The 22569-nt window shown below is 30.1% G+C and overlaps 1 protein-coding gene and 2 pseudogenes across 1 annotated transcript; 2 read left to right on the top strand and 1 right to left on the bottom strand.

Annotated features, from left to right (window-relative positions):
• Positions 1-735: 735 nt before the first annotated feature.
• On the bottom strand, positions 736-8889 carry LOC149893681 (uncharacterized). The gene is made up of 3 exons (XM_090072703.1): positions 8790-8889; positions 2365-3446; positions 736-759 (listed from the first exon to the last, which is right to left on the bottom strand). The coding sequence occupies exons 1-3, from the start codon at positions 8887-8889 to the stop codon at positions 736-738; spliced, it is 1206 nt and encodes a 401-aa protein (XP_089928829.1).
• Positions 8890-16472: 7583 nt separating this feature from the next.
• Positions 16473-19407, top strand: LOC149893680 (uncharacterized; annotated as a pseudogene).
• On the top strand, positions 19407-20376 carry LOC149893679 (uncharacterized; annotated as a pseudogene).
• The last annotated feature ends 2193 nt before the right edge of the window (positions 20377-22569 follow it).

Genomic DNA, 22569 nt, shown 5'->3' with positions numbered 1-22569 from the left:
AAGTATTGCATCATTTAATTATGCAGAATTAAATTTGTATTAGTATTGTGATTTTACCTTATCATATTAGCAAGTTTTATCGTTTGATGGTTACTTAAGGAAAGAGAATTCTGAATATAAAGAAGATTTTTGTGAGTAAAGTTGGTTGCTTTTGGAGTATTCTCAGATCCAATAGATAGTTTCAGTTTACTACCTCCTGTCTTCAATAAAATGGTGTTACCACTTTCACTACATAGTTTTTCATTAAAAACGTGAGAAGCCATTTGTTCCTTGACATCTAAATAAGTTACAAAACTATGTAGACTGAATGAAAAAGGTTTCGACAACTTTGCATTGTTAAAAAGGCTATAGGTTCAAATGCTTAAAAAGGTTTTTTTAAATTCAAATTATCATTTTCGATTTATTATTCTTCACATATCTTTTAGTAACGCAAATTAATGCGGTTTTTCTAATACCTTGATATCGGATGCAGCTGATATGTTATTTCTTAAAAAAAAATTACATTTACGAACTTGTTTTCTATAGAACATGGTAAACAATCTTTCACAGTCAAATAATCAAAGTTATAAAAACGTTTTCTACCTGAGTGTAGTTGCATTTCATTTAAGATGTAATCCTCTTTTAACTTTAGTCAGACAAGAACTACACCACGGACTAATAGCTGCCATTATAAAACTCTTTATACCAGATTTTTTCTAGGGTATCCTTCCTTGCGTTCATTCGATTTTGCATATTTCACAGCTGTAAGTTTTTAGTTTCCTGAAATTATATAAAAAATTATAATTTTATATTTTTTTACAACAGATACACAAATAAAATAACATTTTACCCATTTCATGTTTCAGTGTTTTAGCTTTTCGTGTCATCTTTGACCAAATAATGTCAAAATCAATATTCTGCCTGAGATCAACACTTGTTCTTTCAACTATACCCCTACACCTTAAAAAGATAAAGATATGCTAGTACCAAGCAAAATGAGATTTGATTCATTTATCAAATCTTATTTCTTTGAGTTCAACATGGTGTTCAATTTTTCAGTTATGTGAATGGCTTTACGTCTATAACATATATACTTTTTATATATATTCATTTAGTTAAAAATAATTAAGTATACCAACCTCGGACACAATCCAATAGAGCATCGATCATCAGCAATGTTACAATTTGAGAAAACGCTCTAAACTTTAGAGATTATATGGCTTTGGCTGTTTATTTTCATATGACATTTGCGACCATAAAAAAGACATACTTTTTCTCTATTCTTTTGATGATCTAAAATAGTCTGAGGATGTGATTTACCAATTCTTAACATTTTTTTAAACAAAATTTGTTCTATGATTGTCTTTTGCAATTAATTTAGTGGCAGAAAAAATGGTGGATTAAAGATGGTCATAAAAGACAAAAAAGGCGCGAAAATATGGCGCGAAAAGATCATATAAATGCCATAAATACTTAATAGGAGTTTTCATATTTGGTGGACTATACACATAGTGATCAGTAAACTATACTCTTTCAGAAAACGTTGAAATTAGTTTGGACACAATTCAGAAAACCTAAATTTACTTAAGGCTAACCGTTTAAGATAGTTTCTCTCAATATTTTTAGAGAATAAAATTTTAATAATAACAGTGCGAAAGCAACATTAAAGCTAAAACACGGTAAATTATTTCATAAAATGAAAATTCTGCAAAAACCAAGATATTTTATTATCATATTTGAATATTTTGTTTTTAAAAAAATCCTTCTATATATCCTGATTTTTGAATTTTTTGAAGTAATTTATTTTGATATTGAGTGAACAAAAACCGAATAGTAATCCGAAATTTTTATTTTAATTTTAAATTCCTTCCCAAATCAACTATCCTTCCATTTTAAATAAAAAAAAAAAAAAACTTTTTTATCCAAGAGGTAATGTAAAACGAACTGTTAAGCAATCTTTTTAAATAGAGAAAACCTTATATTCTAATCATCGTTATCATTCCTTGACAAAACTTTAGGACAGTCCCACAAAAATTTATTCATAAAGGTGACTGCCGTCGTTAATGTTTTATTTTAGAAGAATTGACAAAATATACATAAAGAAATGCTCCAATTTCAAAAATAAGTTTGCCTATAATAGAAAGAATATGTCTTACCGCAGATGTCTCTGAGCCAAAAAACATGTTGGTGTGACGGTTCCTTTAGTTTGCAAATTAAACTCAAAATGCTCCTCTCGTTACGGTGTACAAAACCGCTAATAAAAGGTAAGCAGCAGTGCAATCTTAAGTTATTAATAATATCAGAAAGAGAAGCGTTGAACAAAAGATGGAAAGAGGCGCAAATCCTCATTAAAAAGATATGGACAAAATGATATTGATGACTTACAACCGATTTTTTTACAAGACCAAGTTGTTCAAAGCCGTTCTCATCTAATATAAGGCCAAGCTCACTATGCGAAAGATTCACTTTTCCTGTATTTAGAAGCGTGAAGGCCACTTTGCAGACATTTAAAAAATGCTGCTGATTTGTTTGTATAAAACGCGAAATTGGAGCATGTTTTTCGCAGTCTTGTTGCACGATGTGTAGGAAAATCAGCAATTGTAGTTCGGTCATGGTTTTAACAGACTCAATGTTTAAAGTAAGCAACGTTGAATAGGCTGCTTTTAAATAAAGTGACACAGAGAATAAACCCGCCTCATTTCGAGATAAGCTACATAACTTCTCCAGGTCAGTTATCAGAGTTTTACTCGGTAGTAGATCTTCTAAGAAACTCTTTGTTCCTTTAACGTTAAGACCCATAACTTGCATGTTTGCGGCATCTTTGTAATCTTTAATTGCGCTCCAGAATCTATATGCAACAGCAATATTCCCACTAATAACACACCTGCAAGTTTTTGAACGAAAGACATCCATGAGCGTTGTTGTTATAGGAGTCGTATTTGAATGTTTTGGATCGATTAAATGTTCAAAGTAATTGAACTCATCTAATCCATCCATAATAAACATTGTTGCTTTAAACGAAGAAATTTCATATCCTTTTAGAATGTTTTTATAAAACTTCTTTACCAGATGTTTCATGTTTGAAACATTTAGATGCTCGTTCAATTTCTTGAACTCGAAATAAAAAATAAAATGTAAATCTTGCCAAAGTAGACCGTTTGACCAATAAAAAAGCAAACTTTGCAGAAGGTTTGTTTTCCCAACACCTTTAGGTCCTGAAATCATAATCAACTCTGAGTTTTTACCCAGTACCTCCTCATATTTCATTGTTCTGTAACTGTTTTGACTTCGACAATAGTACTCCCATTCATTAAAGTCATCATTAGGAATCGTAATGTCTGCTTTTTCTACTGAAGCAAACTTTAAGTTACTAAAGAGAAGTTCGAGATCTTTTCTTTCACTCTGTCGATGTCGGTTTTTTGTCCCGTAAGTGTTTAGGTAATAAGCTTTTAGTAGGCCACTTGCATCTAAATAGAAATATATGAATATGCACCACTTAAGTGTATTACTTAATTTTTTGTTTTCTCAAAAAAATCGGAAAATGTGCTTTAACCATTCAGCTAATCATTCTTTGATTGAGCAGTTCTTACATTTTAGCACAGGAGTAAAACTCTCTAGATAATTGGGAAACAGTTTTGAAAGAATAGAAAAGTTAATTTACACTCAGCTAAGTTTTTATTCCCTATTTTATTTAACTTTATTTTTGATTAAATCTTAAAAACTTGTAGAAGATTCATGGAATATTTTTTAAGTGAGAGGATTATCTAATGATGATTATAAGAAGTTGTTTAGCTAAATAAAGAGTTGAGAAATTTTGGTTGGATTTAACTTCATCGAGATTGTTGCACTAAACATTAGGACAATAGACTTTTCAGTTACGTTTTTTAGGTTTTACAAACTTGTAGAATAATGTACCATATGTGAAAATAATGATTGAAAGACACAAGTGAAAGCAACCTTTTAATATCAAATGAAATTTGAATTTAAAAAACTTGGTATGTATATAAAATTATTTTCAACATTTTCAATAAAAGACAATACTGCTGTGGCTATTTATAATGATCCCAATAAAAATATTCATTGATTTTTATGAACCTTGTCTGCTTTGTTGCATGTGGTTCAAATCGGAATTTCGACATCATAAAGTTTAAACTATTGTTAAAAGAAGCTGAGGCAAGTTTTTCAGCTTTTTCTTTACAAAAGATATCGTTATTGTAGAGTTTATGTTTCCAGACTAGCCATAGTCTACTTGATGAAAATACGCTCTTAAGACCATTTTATGAAGTTTTCCTATAAGACTCAGAATCAATATTTTGATTTAGCTGTAAATGAAAAAATTAAAAGCATAATCAAATCAATAGTTTTCAAACAGCCTTTCAGTTTTTATAAGCATTATAATTTGAAAAAGATGAAGAAACTCTCCAGGTTGGAAAGATCTCTAGGTTTGATTAATTCAATTTTTTTACTTGTTTTCACTTCATTTTTTTACTTGTCTTCACTTAACTAAAGGTCATAGTTATGAAATCCATATAGATAAGATATCTTTATGTGTTAGATATTTTTGCTAATATTCAGTTTTATGCAACTTTATTTTGCAAATAATGCATTAAACACCAGTTCATTTAAACAACAAAATTCTTGCAATATTAGGTTTCTGAAATAACTAACGAAACACAAAAAATTATCTAGCTTTTCAATCAGTTTTGACTAATTTTTTACATTTTTAATTATTATTAAAAATGTAAAAAATTAGTCAAAACTGAATGCTTAGAGTGCTTCTCTCTTAATATTTTGTACAGTTGATCTTAACTGTCAAAAGTTTAAAAAATGCTTTTTAAACATGGAAATTTTAATAAGGAGCGTGCATTTTATCATTCAAAAACTGAAAACTTTTGAAAAACCACAACTTTTACAACTTAAATTTACGAGGATTGTCAAATAAATATTGATTACTTATCCAGCTGAATGAATGTAAAATACAACTCCAATAATGTAACCTCACCTAAAACTGGGGTTGTATTTCACACTGCAGATAATGTGAATACTTCTTCAGTCTAATTAGTGACGCAGCCTTTTTGAAAATGGACTTTTTCTTGCTCATTCTAACTTTTCACCAGCTGAAATATTTGGTTTTAGTTTTCGTTCTTATAGTTCAAAGCTTTCTGCGAATTGACTTTTCCAAACTTTATTTTCATTTCTCAAAATGCCTGTATCAACAGTTGTCGCATTTATCAAAGAATGAATAGTAGTATTGTTTTTAACTAGATCATCCAAAACGTTAATGTATGCATGAGTTGAATTGGTTGTAAAATATATCCTTACTTTTGCTTTCATTGTACAAGTCAATCTTTCTACTAGACTCAACTTTTATTCATTTTCTGTTAAGTGTAGCTCCACTAGACTTTGTAAACTTTTAATATGAAATTCTTTACCTTTACCAATCCAAATTTTACTAGGCTTTTTTTCAATAAATAATGTTTTATAAGCTTTGGCAACAGTCTTTGCAATTTTATTTTTGAGAGGAATTAAGCAGCCGTTATTAGAAAAAACGTTAATACCTGCTGAAAAGTATTTTATACGTTCGTTAAGTTTGGAGAATGTTTGCATATCAATAAGATCTGCCGCTCATCTTTCATCCACATCACAAAGAATAGCTTTTATTTTAACCTATTTTCTTTTCACTAGCCTGTTAATCCATCTGCCATTTGAAAAAGCACTAGCACTGAAGGTGCCATGGCTCGTGACACAAGATGGTCTACAAATCATTTATTGTCAAATTTAAACTCATTATCCTCAACTAAATCGATACAAAAATCTGAATTGTTCTGCTTTTTCTCCGTATTTAATCTTCTTAAAATATTAAAGAAACTTAAACATTTATGTCCTTCAAAAACTGAGAACAAAAATGCCTAGATATATTGCTTTTTAACATATATGCTTCTTATTTATCATATTTAGAGTTATTTGATTATCAGCAATTATATTAGATTGCTTAGAATATGGCTAAGCTGCTTGTTTCTTTGCTTTAACTTCATCATAAATTGTGCTAATATTTTGTCTACTTGGTGTTTTTTTTCATAGTTTTTCCGTAAACAGCAAATTCATGAGCCTGAAGAAATCCTACTCAATCTATCTCTTTGCATTTGAAATAGCGGACATTTTTCTTAAGGGCTGCACAGTACTTCGCAAAGTGACTTAACCCTTTAGTTTTGTATAACCAGTTAGTTTTGTATAACCACTCTTTTCAACACGTCGTAGTTCTTTTAGCGTTGACTTTTTTAATTAGAGAAATATTAGCTTTATTTGTAACGGATATTTTGAAACCTTTCTTAAAAAAGTTCAATGAAATTTTCAAGTGCTTTTCCTTTGAAATTTGATTTGTTTATCTCTAAGTATTGTTCTTAATTCTTCTAGCTTTATCACTTTCTTGTAAATAGCAATTCTTTTTATCAAAGTATCATTCATTGAAATTGTTAAACTAAATAAATTGGGCTTTTACTATTACGCATAATTGCGCAGATATTTCGACGAAATAACTGATTTTAGTGCTCCCTATAGTTGCGCAAAGCACTAGCACATGAAGCTAATTTTCTCACCATTAAATCTATATTTTACATACCTGTCACTAATAAAAACTGTAAAGGCTTTTATTAGTGACAGGTATGTATTAGTATTAGTTGGAAAATTTTTTATCTTGGTGAAAAGTAGCATTTTACATGAATGTTAGTCACAGATACCAAATGGACAACAAATATAAGGTGAATTGTTACAAAGTAAGATGGTGTTATGTTTGGATCATCATCAATCAGTATACTTATACAAAGCAAACATAGTTGTATATTGACTATGATGATTTATAGTCTCACACCCTTCATCTCCTAGTTGATACATTATATGGTTACAAAGCTAGGTCAAAGAGTTGTTTGCAAATGTAGCATTACCAGCATTAGCATAATCATCATCATAAGATTTAGAAAACTATTTTCCGAAATTCTTCCATTACTATTGAGCGACATTTTTTACATTTTCATCAAATATAGTACGAGTATTTGACTTAATCCCTTCCGTCAACTGTTATACTTTGACAACTCACTTAGTACTATAGCAAACGTCAATTGTCAAACAAAATTATTGATTATTGAGGTTTGAAATAATATGATTAATTATCTTGGCTTCTGCAATCGTACTTCTCTATTCATGCTTTTCAGCCTTTATAATTACCTTTTTATTAACCAATTAAAAATTTTTTTTTTGTAGATATGTCTCATACGAAACCGGTCATGCCTGCATAGTAGCTTTTTGCACAATTTGATTTGGCTTCTTGAAGAACTTTATGAGTAAACTTATTTTATACTATAAATATTTTTTTTAGATCATTTCCAATAGAGGTATAAAGCTAAAAACAAAACTTGTTGCTATTAGTAAACCTTGTCCATACCTTTTACTTGTATGACTATCTTTCTTCCATCATCTCAATCCATCATTTCACATCCTTTGCATAGAGATAAATATAAACCTACTCCATCACTTTGAAAATTGTGAATAGCACATTTATAACCCTTTTTCTGATAGAAACCTTATCCAAGTGTTCTATTTCCAAGTAAATTTTCAACACCAGCAGTGGCTTGACCAGATAGAGCACCAACTCTAAGAACAGGTAAGACAGTTTTTGCACAAGTTGGTAAAAGACTTGGTGCAACACCTGCTAATACACTTATAAATCCTTCTTCAATTTATATATTACAAGGTAATCGACATTTTGTCACTTTCACAACTCATTTTAACTCTTTTGCCATTCTCAAATGCGCTTTCATTTATTTTTAGTTATGAGTTTCAAAAAACATGAAAATCATTGTTATCAGATGGATTCGCATTTTCCTTCATAATTTTGACAATTAAACACAGTTCAAACTGATTTGAGAGCGTCTCACGTGTTTTGTTAATGCCTTTCAGAAAATTTAGTTTTTACTTTGGAATAGTTAATTTAATTTGAATATTATAATTTTATAATTAAAAAAATATTTAATATGGCGCTGAAAGCACCATTGTGCTAAAAACATTTTACGTTTTGATTCTCTGATAGTTTTCTTTATTCCTTGATATCATAGTTTTTAAAGGTGTAAGTTCTTACACTTAATTGGATCTTTAACATGTTCGTATTGGGATATATAACATGGTTTTTTGATTTCTGTTAGAGACTCCTTCAGTTGTTTAATATAATTAGTAAGTTATCTACTATGACTATTGAAACTGGTAGTTTGGTCAAATCTCTTTCGAGTTCCTTTTCTTTTTTCTTATTTCACTTCAGAAGCATATGCATCTAATTGATATTCATCTGATAATTTGATATTAAAAGAAATATGTTTTTCGTCTATTCTTAGAGCTTTTAGAATTTTGCTTCCACCGCTTAAATTTACAAAACCTCTTAAACGTTTTTTAAGATTTTTTTTTTTAAATTATAGCAATAAGGATTTAACAATAATTTTTGTTACTGCTTCCATTATCTTGCCATTTTCTATATTTAATAGTCGTATAATTCAATTTCTGTCACAAATAGGGGTGATAAATTATTCGGTATTTTGAATTAATCGATTAACGATTAATTTCAGCTAAAATAATTGATTAATCGATTAATTTTCGACTAATTTTTAAAAATGAATTTTTACGATTTACAAAAAGTATATTGCTATTGATAAAGGTGGTATTTCTCTTTTTTCGTCAGATATGATCTTAAAAAACATAAGTTATTAATAGTATCATCATTTAAACTAGTTCGTAACTTAGTAATAAACAAACCAGAGCACTAAAACTTCTTTCTGCTTCTATAGAAGATGGGGGAAGGCTTAGCATAGCGTTGTAAATCTTTTCTAAAGAGCATGGCCTTTTTCCAGTGCTTTCTAGTACTGCCATTTCACGTTTAATACAACTCAAAATTTCTTGAGGGGACGAATTACAAGTTAGTCCTTTAGCTCTTCCTATTGATGAAGTTAAAAGAGGAAAAAGGCCACGCTCTAGGTAATAGAATTTCGGCTAGTTCTTCAGCTTTCGTTTTTTTTCTCATTGGTTGCATATTAAAAGTGGATTTAAACTCAGATGCTACTTCTAACTCACTTTTCCTTTGGTTATCCTCGTGTAGAAATAGGCGTACATATATTTCTCTTGCTGTTTTAGCAATTTCATTTTTGTTTGGGTACTTTAAAAGATTACCTGGTGATTCTGAATCTGACTTATAGTCACCCGGATCTAAATAGCAAAGTAAACCAACAATATTACCATTTCTTCTTTCGTTAATTCTCTCAGAAACAACAGTAAATAAATTTTGACCTATATTAGTATTTTGCTCTTTGAGATTTTGCAGTAAAAACAAAATAATTTTTTCAGATTTTATCAGATTACAGTCTCTATTTCCCAATTCTATAACACTTAGCTCTACAATATGAAGAGCCTGAACAACATCGGAGATCTGTTTTACTTCTTCTTCTTTTAAAATAAAATCAGTTCTGGATATATCCACAAAAGCTTTTCCAATAACAATTTTTAATTCCAAGAATCGTTTTAACATACTGATTAGGGAATTCCATCTTGTTTTTGTTTTAATATCCAGAATAAGCTTAAGCTCTTTTCATAAATCAGCTTTACAAATGTTTTGAAGAAAATCATTTTTAGGTGCTGATTTTCTAAACATCTTGACTGTTTTACGAATCTTTGATATAAGAATACCATAGTCCTCATTAAACTGGATTCCCTCATCAACAAAACTATTATTTTTTTCATTCCAGCATTCTTCATTATTATCATCATCATCATCAGGATCAGATTCAGCTTCTTCATTTTCATCATCCTTATCATTGATTAGTGCTTCTTGAGTTGTTTCCATTGCTGAACTGTTTTTCTAATATAGAATATCACATACTGCAAGATGAATCCCATGGCAATTGCAAAGTTGGTGATTAAGCCCCATTTCTCGTCCCATTTTCTTCATAACTGAGGCACCATCAGTGACACATCCAAAGATATCAATGGTCAAATTCAATCCGAATTCTTTCACTTGGTCAGTAACAATGATAAATGCTTTCTCTGAAGGCAATGAACCATTTATTCTAATCATTCCAAGACCATAGTGACTATTGTCTGAACAATGTACATTAAGACACAAGTATCTTCTAGTTCCACCTGAAGTTCACTCATCAAGAGAAATTGAAAATCTTTCTCCGTTTAATTTTTTTTGCTGAAGTTTGTGAGTAATATTTAATTTGATTGAGTTTGTATAGTTCATAACAATTGCCTTTATAGCTAGTTGATCATCAGGAATTTTTAGTCCTTGAGCTTTCCAGCCATTTTTAATATCTTTACTATTGGCCAAAGTTGCAAAAGAAATACGATCTACAGATGTTAAACGAGCTAATACCTCTTCCGCTTTGTTACCTATTTTATCAAAGTAGGCAGCAGAACTTGGGTGGATAGTTTTTGACGTTTTTGAAACGAAAGTTAGCAAAATTTGGTTAGTAAAGTTGATGAATGGAATTTAAGTTCAACTGAACAATATTTGCACTTGAATATTGAATTGTCTTTATTTTCTGATAAAAAATGATTCCAAACTTCAGAACGATTTTTTTTAGACATCATAAATGGCGACCAGGCTATTTGTACTTCCGCACTAAAAATACAGTACAATGTCTCTAATTCGAATTTTACGGGGAAAAGTTCGAATTAGAGAGATTTTCGAATTATAGAATGATGACTCTTCTTAAGCGCATTTCACGGAGACTTAACATTTAATCGCATTATGGAGGTTTTTGAATTATGGATATTGGAATTAGAGAGATTGTACTGTATATAATTTATTTACATTTCACACCGGTACGAAATAAAATTTTTTTGCCAAAAAACGCCAAATTTTTTTGATTTTTAAAACGGCTTTAAAAATGAAAATATTTAAAATGATTTTTAAAATTATTCGATTAATCGTTTAGAAATTAATCGATTAACGATTAACTTTTTTTAATCGATTAATCGATTAATCGTTACTCTATTACCACCCCTATTTTAGATTAAATATAAAAAACATTTTCCCTCATTTGAGTTATGCTAGTAACTAGCTCAGCTTCTGTTTTTAATGCACATTAATTGCATCAAAGTAATAAAAATAATGTAGCTGTACTACGCGGAAGCAGTTATGTTAAGTGTAAACCCAGTAAACACGGTTTAGTTGGTCCAGCTGACGGGCCAGTATTGGCTATAGTTGGCTAACTGTTGGCATTTTGTGCCAACCATTAACCGTGTTTTTAAATCGTTAAAGTTTCCCGGAAGTTTTATAAATGTATTTTAATAATTAGTCGCATGGTCTAAGTGAATATATTCACTAAGTGAATATATTCACTAAGTGAATATATTCACTAAGTGAATATATTCACTAAATGAATATATTCACTAAGTGAATATATTTACTTAGACCTTGCGACTAATCATTAAAATTATTCAAATAGATTCATTTAATAATTAAAACTATTCAATAGAGTTAGTTTAGTTTAAAGCTTTTTATGATATTTTTTCTTTCAAACATTTTTGTTATCCTCGCTGGTAAGTACAAATATTTTACATTTATAATTTTTGACATTGGTTTAGTTTTTAGTTTGTTTTTATGATGACACCATTGTTGTACTTGTATGAGACATTTTAGCTCTATTTTAACTATTATTAAATGTTAAAATATAGCTAAATTGTATATGTATGTATGTATGTATGTATGTATGTATGTATGTATGTATGTATGTATGTATGTATGTATGTATGTATGTATGTATGTATGTATGTATGTATGTATGTATGTATGTATGTATGTATGTATGTATGTATGTATGTATGTATGTATGTATGTATGTATGTATGTATGTATGTATGTATGTATGTATGTATGTATGTATGTATGTATGTATGTATGTATGTATGTATGTATGTATGTATGTATGTATGTATGTATGTATGTATGTATGTATGTATGTATGTATGTATGTATGTATGTATGTATGTATGTATGTATGTATGTATGTATGTATGTATGTATGTATGTATGTATGTATGTATGTATGTATGTATGTATGTATGTATGTATGTATGTATGTATGTATGTATGTATGTATGTATGTATGTATGTATGTATGTATGTATGTATGTATGTATGTATGTATGTATGTATGTATGTATGTATGTATGTATACACATATATATACATACATATATATATATATGTATGTATATATATGTGTATATATGTGTATATATATATGTGTGTGTATGTATATATATTCATATAATGCATATAATTATAGAATTTTATTAAAAGGGACATTGACTTCTAAAATTTATGGGAAAACTGTTCAAAATTTTGGGGATCACAAAACTAACGTTTTGGTTAAACTATTGGTTTGTTGTTTTTATATGTTTTACTACTTGTTATACATTGCATATGTGGTACGCATACATACATTGATTATGATGCTGACATATTGACAAAAGAAAACTATTTATATGTTTTGTAAAAAAAAAAAAATTGTGTTTTAATTGCCAAAAATGGATGAAGGCTTTAAAAAAATACATATTTCATGTTACAAAAATACACATTTCTACATTTTTATGCAGATAAAGGATTTAAGTAACGCTCTTTCCCGTGACTTTAATAACACAGCACAAAAATGTGCTAGAATACCATTTTCACAGCAATTAATTCACCTACAGGGATAAATAACATTAATGTTTAAAACTTTAACTCCTAATATTTGAGTTCCATAACACCTTCATCCATGTATGTCTTCAATTTAATAACTAGATTGTGTTTTTGAAACCAATTTTCCAAGAAGATTTAAATGCAATTAAATACTATTTAATTATTTATGTATGTTTATAGAGAAGTTAGCAGCTTTGGAGTTAAGATTAACAGAACTAGAGCAAAAATATAAGTTTTTAAAATTTCAAAGCGTTTTGGATAATGAAGACATTGTTGTTCCCCCTGGCCTTCCAATGGAAAGTAAGGAAGATTTGGAGAGGCTTAACCTTATGCTACAGATAAAATCTGAGATGGCTCTTTGTTAACTTGAAACTATTTTTTATATTATAATGTTTCTACCAGTCTACAGGTTGTGTTTAAACTACTAACTATTATTTTATAAGATCAAAAATAAGTTTTTTTATAAGTATTATAATTGTAATTTATCAAAGGTAATTTAATAGTATCTTAGTTATATTATACCGTATTACATTTTCATTTACCTTAGAAAAAACAATTTAAATAAAAAAAGTTGTAATATGTAACATTATTTGTTTTTAGGTCAAATATCTGTGTTCTATTGGCGGTAAAGTTGAACGTCCAAAATACGTACGACGTGTGTTAGGAGCCATGTTTTTCAAAAATTTTAGCGTTTTATGTAATCTAAACGGATCTTCAAGTAAGACGATAGCTACTGGAATGGGCAAGATTAAGTTGCGATGTTATCATTTTGTGTTAAAGTGCTTACTATGTAAGTATTACTAGTTATGTAAATTTTTAGTCTATTAAAGTCAACGGTATTATTATATTTACAAAAATATGTTTACAACACTAAGAAAGAATATAATATGTTAGTACTTATGACAATTACCAGTGTTGTCATTAGTTGTGAATTTGTAAGATATTATATTCTTCCTTGGTGACTTGAGCTTATTTGTTTTTAATTAAAGCTGCCAATATTAATTTCAAACCTTTAATAATATTAACTACAATAATAGAATATTTTTAGTTTTTTATTTATAAATATTTTTCTTTAATGGTCTGGAAATAAAAGTGTAATGATAAAAAATTTGTTCATTTTGTGTATTCAACTAAATTATCTATAAATAATACAATATTTTGTGTGGACAGTAGTACTGTTTGACTGGTAAAATCTGATATACAAACAATCACTATTAAAAAGAAAAATAAATATTAAAAAGCAAAGTTATACTTTGTCATTAAGCAATATTCAAAACATTATTTATAACTTTTGCACTTTCAATTAAAGCGCAAAAGTGAGTTTAAAAAATCGCGAAAAAAAATCATATCGCTGGGCCGGTAATGGTACCAACTGTTAGCAAACTGTTTTATTACTGTTGGGCCGTTAATGGCAACCAATAATTTAAAAACAGTTAACTAAGTGTTGGTAAAAGCGTTACGTTTTTTTCACGGTATCAACTAAATAGCCGACTGTTGGCCCAGCTGTAGCTAATAGTTGGTTATTAGGATCGGGCCAACTACTTTTCGATGTTTACTGGGAAGTTACTTAGTTTCCTTGAAAACTTTGAAATATAGTTTGAGCAGTTTTTTTATGATCTCATTTGAGGTATTTTTATTAAGTATAAATTGGATAGGAAACTTTTTTAAAGCAATGCTTTTATGAGTAAAGAAGTTTCACTGTAAGGATGTTTTATAATCTGTGAAAAAACTACATGCTACAGTTAAGGAAAAAAGTATCCGGACAAACTATTTTTAGGTATAATTCTATGTTAAATGAAGGAAACCTCATACTATTATATATATTTTTGTAGCTCTCGACAAGCTCTATCTAAATGTACCATCAAACATTTACTACACTTGGTAGATGTCTCTTTTGGTTAGAAAAACTAAAATGACTGTGGAAAAAAGTATCCGGACAAAAAATTTTTTTATTCATTTCGTTATTTATTTCTTTAATATTTAATCCATCCTCCTTTATTAGTTAATACTTCGTCAATTCCGTTAGGCATCAGCTCAACCAGACTCTTACACCTCGTTACATCTATAGAATTCCAGCATTTTCTGAGTGCTTTCTCGATCTCGTCTTTTTTCGTCAAAATGAGCTTACCAATTTCTTCCTTGACTACTTTCCATATGTTTTCCATAGGATTCAAGTCTGGACAAAGTGCTGGCCAATCTTACACCTCGATATTTTTGCTTTGGAGCCAGGCTTTCGGTATTTTTTGCCGTATGCTTTGAATCACCATCTTGCTAGAATAAGAATTCTCCATCGAATAACTCTCGATCAGATGGTAGCATGATTTGAAAGTATTCTAACATACTTATTGGAAGTCAATGTATCCTCTTTAACATGAGTACGCTCCACACTATTCCAACTGAAGCATCCCCAGGCCATGACATACTTGGCATGCTTTATTGTCTGTTTAACATGGTTTAGTTGCATTAATTCACCTGGTCTTCTCCATGTCCAACGCCTACCATCGGAACCATTAAGGCATATTTTCGTTTCGCCTGACCATTTTACCTTCTTCCAATCATCAACGGTCCACTTTTGATACTTCTTTGCAAACGCAACCCTCTTTGCAATATGTCGTTTGGTAAGTAACGGGTTTTTGGCAAGTGCTCTACCATGTAAATCTTACTCATGCAGCCTGTTTCTAACAATTCGAGGACTAATATTGACTAATTCGAGTTCTCTGAGTCGATTCGCAATATTTGTAGCATTTGATCTTACAGAACTCTCAACCAAAGTGAGGATTTTTCGATCAATCCTTGGAGTTGTTTTTCGTTTTCGTCCAGATCTTGGCAAACTTTTGAGTACTCCATGCTTTTTAATTCTCCCCAGAGTATCTTGCACAGTTGATTAGGGCATACCAAGGTGTTCCTCTATATCTCGAACCGTTTGGCCTTCTTTTGAGAACACTTCAATCACTTTCCTAGCAACTTCTGTCAGTTCATTACTTTCACCATGGTAACGGTTTTTATCATTTTTACTTATATTATCTCAAGCTACTAGGATACTTATAAGATCATATATCATGAACTTTATTGAAAGTATTGACCAAAAATTAGCAGAAAGTAACTGTCCGGATACTTTTTCCTACAATCATTTTAGTTTTTCTTACCAAAAGAGACATCTACTTAGTGTAGTAAATGTTTGATGGTACACTTAGATAGAGCTTGTCGAGAGCTACAAAAATATATATAACAGTATTAGGTTTTCTTCATTTAATATAGAATTATACCTAAAAATAGTTTGTCCGTAACTGTAACCGGGCAGTAATTGAGTCATTTTTGAAATGTTTGAACATGTTCGAAAATTACTACGGTTCGTCATATCCCGAAACTTGATTGATGCGAACCAAGGTGATTGCCGAGATGCAAGACGTCGAGTTGGCAGCGCTGTTTCTTGTCTTGCTGAAATGCGATACTCACGTAGTCTACGATGGTTTTGGAGTGAAAGAAAAAAAAGATGCGAAGAAAGTTGAGATGATTTATCGCAAGCTTTTTATTTGGATGCTTACTCAGCAAACGAGTTGTTTATTAGGTGGAAGATGAGCGGTGAGAAACGATAGAAGTTTTCGGCAGATCGAAACGCTTGACTTATTTGGCGAGGTTTCCAGACAAGACAGTGCGACTGGGAACTGTTCTTTGATTGCCAGAAGCAGTTTTCTCAAAGTTTAGGGCTGCAAAAGAGACAATTGACGTGATTTAGCTAAAGTAAGGGCGCTTTAAAATGAAGTTGTGGAATGCGTTGAATACCCGCCGGAAAGTTGAAACCGAGGATATCTATGTTCTTTGTATGCTATTGTTGTCGACGGTTAAATCACTTCCCGAGGAATTGCGCAGGCCCCGAGAAGAATGTCTGGTGTTTTAAATGCGAAGAGATGAGACTGTTGGCGGCAAAATGCCTAAAGAACCAGGAAAACGATGAGGAGGTTGAGTGGTGTGCGCTTGCTCTCCTCTTAGAATATTCTTGGTAAAATTACAAATCAAAAATAAAAGATAATGCTTATGTCACAATGTATAGACTTCCCTTTAAATCCGAGAATCGCGAACTATGGATTAAAAAACTTCCAAATGCAAACTTTGTGTTTACAGATTATAAACGAGTTTTTGGTCAGCACTGGCCTAAAGATGCAAAATTAAAAAAAGTCAAAAGTGATAGTTTTGTTCCAGTGCATCCTCCATCAGTCTTTAAAGGTATACCAGTGTCTTGTATTCGACTAGTGTCAAGAAAATGAGATGTGACTGGGTTAATGCGCACTAAAAGAGATAGTTTACCTGATGAGTTCAAAAACTTCAAAAAAATGGACGCCATTCAATTTAATTCAATTGTAAAAAATTTGATGTCAATGATAAATAACTGTGAAAAAAAAATTTTATTTTGTTGAAAAAGAAAAAAATATATCTTTATTATTATAAGAACATTGTGGGCCAGTATCTAAGTTTTCAATATACAGTATCGGACAAAACATGGTGGACAAACTCAAATTTAGAACAAAAGTTGATCAAATTCTAAAAAGAACTAGTAAAACAATTGTACATATTAATTTTTAAATAGTTCATTATGTTCTTAACAAAATTTAAAACGTTTGAATCATACTAAGAATCACAAAAAAAATTTATAACACATTTTTCTCAACAAACTACATTTTTCCTTGGACAAAACAAGGTGGACAAATCAAAACGAAGCTTTTTTTTATAAGATTTCATTGTCTTTATTCAATTTACCGCATTCTTTTGTTTTCACTTTTATCATAACATTACTCTAAAATAATAAAATAGGTTTTGGAACGTCTGGCCAATTATTTTTTCAATTAAACTAATAATAGATTTAACTCGTGATATATGGGGTAAATTGCAACTTAAAATGGCTTACGACAAATTAGGAAGTGCTTTACGTGAAAATATTGTTAAAGATTTTAAATGCGGAAAACGTCAAGCTCAAATTTGTAGAAAATATAATATAGCTAAATCGACTGTAAGCAAAACTGTCAAATCATTTGGATCTCGTGACTGCTATAAAACAAACCATCGGGGCGGACGTCCAAGAAAAACATCACAAAGACTAGATCGAATAATTGTTAAAGAGCTTAAAAAAGATCCATTTTTGTCATCCACAAAATTAACCGAAAATCTTGAACTACAAATCTCTGTAATCGCACTGTGCGACAAAGAGCTAACGAAGCAAAATTATTTTCTCGAATGCCTGCCAAGAAACCGCTAACTTCCTTTAAAAATAGAAAGCTAAGACTTGCGTTTGCCAAAGCACACCAAAATTGGACTGTAGACCAGTGGAAAAACATACTTTTTAGTGATGAATCAAAATATAACCTTTTTGGAAGCGACGGCAAGAAGCGAGTCTGGAGACCAAAGAACACCAGATTCAATACTAAATATACCAAGAAGAGTGTTAAGCATGGAACGTCTGCTATGAGATGTTTCTCAGCACTAGGAACTGGTCCTATACACAAAATTAATGGAATTATGGACCGCTTTGTTTACAAAGATATAATGGAAGATGTTATGTTACCACATGCTGAATGGGAGATGCCCCTAAAGTGATTTTTCAACAGGACGATGATCCCAAACATACCTCAAAAATTGTAAAACAATGGTTCAAGGACAAGAATATCACCAAAATGGAGTGGCCTGCACAAAGCCCTGACTTGAATCCCATAGAAAATATGTGGGAAAAAATTGACAATAAGATTGAGCGTGCAAATGTGAAGACCAGTGAGGAATTATTTGAACAAATCGAGAAGGCCTGGCGAGAGGTTGATATGAGAATTGTTGACTCATTAATTGCGTCTTTGCCTCGAAGAATGAATGCAGTAATTAAAAGTAAAGGAGGTCCTACCAAATATTAAGTTAACTTTTGAAGGTTTTTGAAAAATAATAAGTTAATTTTTGTATTTTTTTGAATTTTCAGTCGATTTTTTGAATGTCCACCTTGTTTTGTCCAAAGAAAAATGTAGTTTGTTAGGAAAAACATGTTTTAAAACTTTTTTAGCGATTTTTAGTATGATTCAAAAGTTTTAAGTTTTGTTAACAACATAATAAACTAAATAAAAAATAATATGTTCAATTGTTTTACTAGTTTTTTTTAGTTTTTGATCAACTTTTGTTCTAAATTTGAGTTTGTCCACCATGTTTTGTCCGATACTGTATATAACTTTAAAAGATTTTGGAGATATTTATTTTAAGGGATATATCCAACTTTTGCAAATTAAACGAATTATTTAATATATTATTTTCAACTGGAGAATGCTATTAGTTATGCCTTTTTTAAACAAAGCAACTATATGAAATATTATTCTCAACTGTAGAATGCTGTTAGTTATGTTATTAATAATGAAGCAGATTCTAAGCGAGCAAGTTTTATTAGGCAACAAGTAGCTTTATTAAATAAAACAAACAATGCATCATTTTCTTTAGAAGACATTTATTATGCATTGTGTCTTTACTCAAAATCTCTTTCAGTATATTTTGATCTCGTATAGATCCTTGTTTTGCCAAGAGTACGAGAGTTACAACGAATGACAAACAAAATCAATAAACTTGAAGACACTGAATTTTTAAAGATGATATATTTTAAAGATGAACACGCTTGTTTGAAAATTTGTTGCAACTTTACGAACTGGAAAAACTTTTATAACAAATCGTGAATGACCAAAAAGACAAAGGAGCATTAGTGCTAAAACTGTTTTCTGAAACAGTTTTAGCACTAATGCTCTTAAAGAGCTTCAGGCTCTTTAAGAGCATTAGTGCTAAAACTGTTTCAGAAAATACTGTGCGACTTGCAGAATGGAAATTTATAACTCAACTTCATGCTGCAGATAATGGAATAGATTATCGAATATATTATTTATAAGTTGTTACCGTTAACACAAAAAGCTGAGTCAAAAACCAATTGAACGACAAAATGTTGGATTAGTTCTCAAGGTTTTTTGTGATGAAAAAGTTGCAGCATTGCGTGTAAAATTTCCTGAAGCTGAAGATACAGCACTTTTTATTGAAACAGTTGTCAAGTAGTGGCTTATTGTGAACAGTAAAGCAAAAGGTCTAGATATTAGATTAAATGATATTCAAAGAAACCCTATTACTTAAGTCAATGGTTGGCAAATAGATTTTTTAGAGAACTATATTTCTTATTTTGCTGAAAGTTTGAAATGCCTAAATTCAAAACTTAGAGAGAAAAAATCAACAATTGATTCTGCGGGTGCTTTGCAAAAAACTTCTAAAAGATTAGCAAGCTGTCTAAGTATTTGTTGAATTGCGGTGTATCTTATGAATTTTTAGGACATATGCAATCAGATGCACTAGAAAAACAGTTTGGGAAATATCGGCAAGAGTCAGATGGCACATATCTGAAAACTGTGCAAAATGTTATTCACAAATTTAGAATCGACAAAACTGGAATGTTGCTAGACGAGCAAGCAGGTTTTACAATATTTCCTTCTGCTCACCACAACTGTGATAACTGTAAACTTAATGCAGAGTTTGATATGTCAATATGTGAAAATTGTGAGGATCAGTTGCCAAATGAATGCAAACAAGGGCTTTTATATATTGGAGGTTTTGTTGTTTACAAACTTTCAGAATTACATTTAACTCTAGAAGAAACAGACACGTTTGATATGTTTTAAAAATAAAGAACTTTGATCAGTCCTTTGAACAGGGGAAGACTAAGACAACTTGTTTGTACTTGTTTGTACTTGTTTCTGACAATTTAGTCTACTTTGTTATCTATTATTTTTTTATATTTGAAGTGACACTTGTGTACAAAGTTTTACTACTGCTGTGCAAGAGAGGATTAGTTGACATTGTTAAAAAGTTTGCTGCATTTTGGCAAACATTTTTTTAAACAATTATTGTAAAAAACACTCAGAAGACTTTGGGAAGGAATGTTTAACAAAAAAAGCAAAACTTTCAACTTCAAAATAAAATACTTTGAGTCAAAAAAGTCAAATTAGTTTTAATAAAATAAAGTTAAAATATTTGTTTGTTTTTATCAAAAAAATAATTATTTGTATTACAAGTGTTAAACAGCTAAATAAACATAGTTATAAAAATGATATTAGTCATTTTTAGCTAAACTCTTTAAATTTTTATTGTAATTAACTTATTTGTAAACGTATAAAATAACTCCTTCAATATTTGCTTCCAAAATTTAATCAAAATGTTTTGTCCTAATAAAGCTCTTTTTTTGTTTCTGAAGTTTGAACAAAACGAAAAAAAAAAATTCGTAAATGTTGGCTTAACGGAATGAATTCGCTTTTTTTAAAACTTACAATGGACCAATCTTGGCTTGCTATCTGGGTCAGTTAGAAACTTAGTTAAAATTAAAACGTATGTTTCTTACGAAATCAGCATTATAAATTCATCTGACATGATTTGAATCTGACCATAGGCGTTTTCAACATATCCAAGTGGAGGCAACAGCAGGCCAAAAGGGGTATAAAATAAGAGAACGATAACTAAACGAATATTTTTCAAGATCTAAGGCTTTAAGATGGAAGATTAACCGGATTGGATTATAGTAACAGCTTTATTCAGTTTAGATAGTATGTACTTTGTGTATACTTTGCTAAAACGGATTCGATTATCACTTCCGAGATTGTAAGGTGATCTTCCTATTAAATAAACTAAGTACTAGGTTCCGTTAACTCCACTTTTGTTTTTTGTTCCTAGCAGTAAATACATCGTTAAAAAATAATTTGAAATGTAAATTCATATATAAGTAATTCATTGGAACTTCATAGTGTTCTTTGATTGCAGCTTTTATGTCTAAGCAGAACTAGTATAAACTATGATATAGCTCTCAAAGCTCTTTGAATGAATTTAAACATTCCTTAAGAATTTGTTTGCTCTGATTTGATCTCTTTCTTGTTTTGAAAGTGATTAGTTTAACTGATTTTTCATTAACTTTGCTGAACTCATCACACTTTTTATTGAAACTGAATACTTTCTGTATTGCTAACGCAACAAGAGCATTTAAGTTTGCTTTTACGTCCTCACTACATTAATGCTCAGTATGAAAAAAAAATATATAAGTAAAATCTTATATCCTTTATCAGATTTTCCTCGAAAACCTTTAAAAGATTTCCACGGAAGATAGCTTCCTTGAAACGCACTTTAGCTGTATTACCTGAGTTGTTTGTATATGGCGGCTTATCTTACTTGTTTTGAACTGGATAAATTAAAGGATTGAACTGGACAGATTAAAGTTCTTAAGTATACTTTGGTAGACTAAAGCATAAAAATAAATCTTCAATTAAATTTCTGTGAGTAGAAAAAAACAAAGAAAAAAAAGCTTTAATTTGGTGTCATTTTTGTTACAAGCTCAAACTTTTTCCAGCTGATCATTCCAACATGAAAATTAATATCTTATTTCCATTTGAAAAAGTTTATATACGATTTGATTGGTTTATTTAGCTAATCCACCTTCGATTTTACAGCCTGTTGGAAAAAAAGAAAAAAAATGCTCAAAACTATTTGGTTAAAACTTGCTTAAAACTTGTTCTGATTTTTATGATTACATTTATAAAAATTTTCGCCTAAGTTTAATTAATAAATTGATAAAAATTCAATTCCTTAATGATGAAATAATACTTGCTGATGTCCTTATTATATACACATACATTAAAATGCAAAGAAGGTTTACAACACCTTTTGTTACTTACAGGTGGGGATTTATAAAGGCAGAGAAATAGCATCAGTTGTAACCCTAAAAGTTAGCTGTATTTTTAACATGCTGCATATTTTTTCTCCTCTCTTACTTTCTTTATTGTGTTAAACTTATCTGATATATAAAGGCATCGGCTACTATATAACACAGC

Source organism: Hydra viridissima, unplaced genomic scaffold (assembly GCF_058129835.1).
Source record: "Hydra viridissima isolate aposymbiotic clone 2 unplaced genomic scaffold, HvirCarnegie_v1 scaffold_1, whole genome shotgun sequence".
In the NCBI taxonomy this organism is placed as follows: domain Eukaryota; kingdom Metazoa; phylum Cnidaria; class Hydrozoa; order Anthoathecata; family Hydridae; genus Hydra; species Hydra viridissima.
The sequence above is the reverse complement of the archived record's forward strand: the minus strand, read 5'-3'. Positions and strand labels throughout refer to the sequence as shown.

Bases quoted from the DNA above. Each gene is read 5' to 3' on its own strand.
- LOC149893681 (XM_090072703.1), bottom strand. From the start codon at position 8,889: ATGGCAGTACTAGAAAGCACTGGAAAAAGGCCATGCTCTTTAGAAAAG. The intron at 3,447-8,789 runs GTTTTAGTGCTC...ATTTCTATTTAG, and splicing joins TTCTATAGAAGCAGAAAGAA to ATGCAAGTGGCCTACTAAAA. The intron at 760-2,364 runs GTAAGTCATCAA...ATATAATTTCAG, and splicing joins GTCTTGTAAAAAAATCGGTT to GAAACTAAAAACTTACAGCT.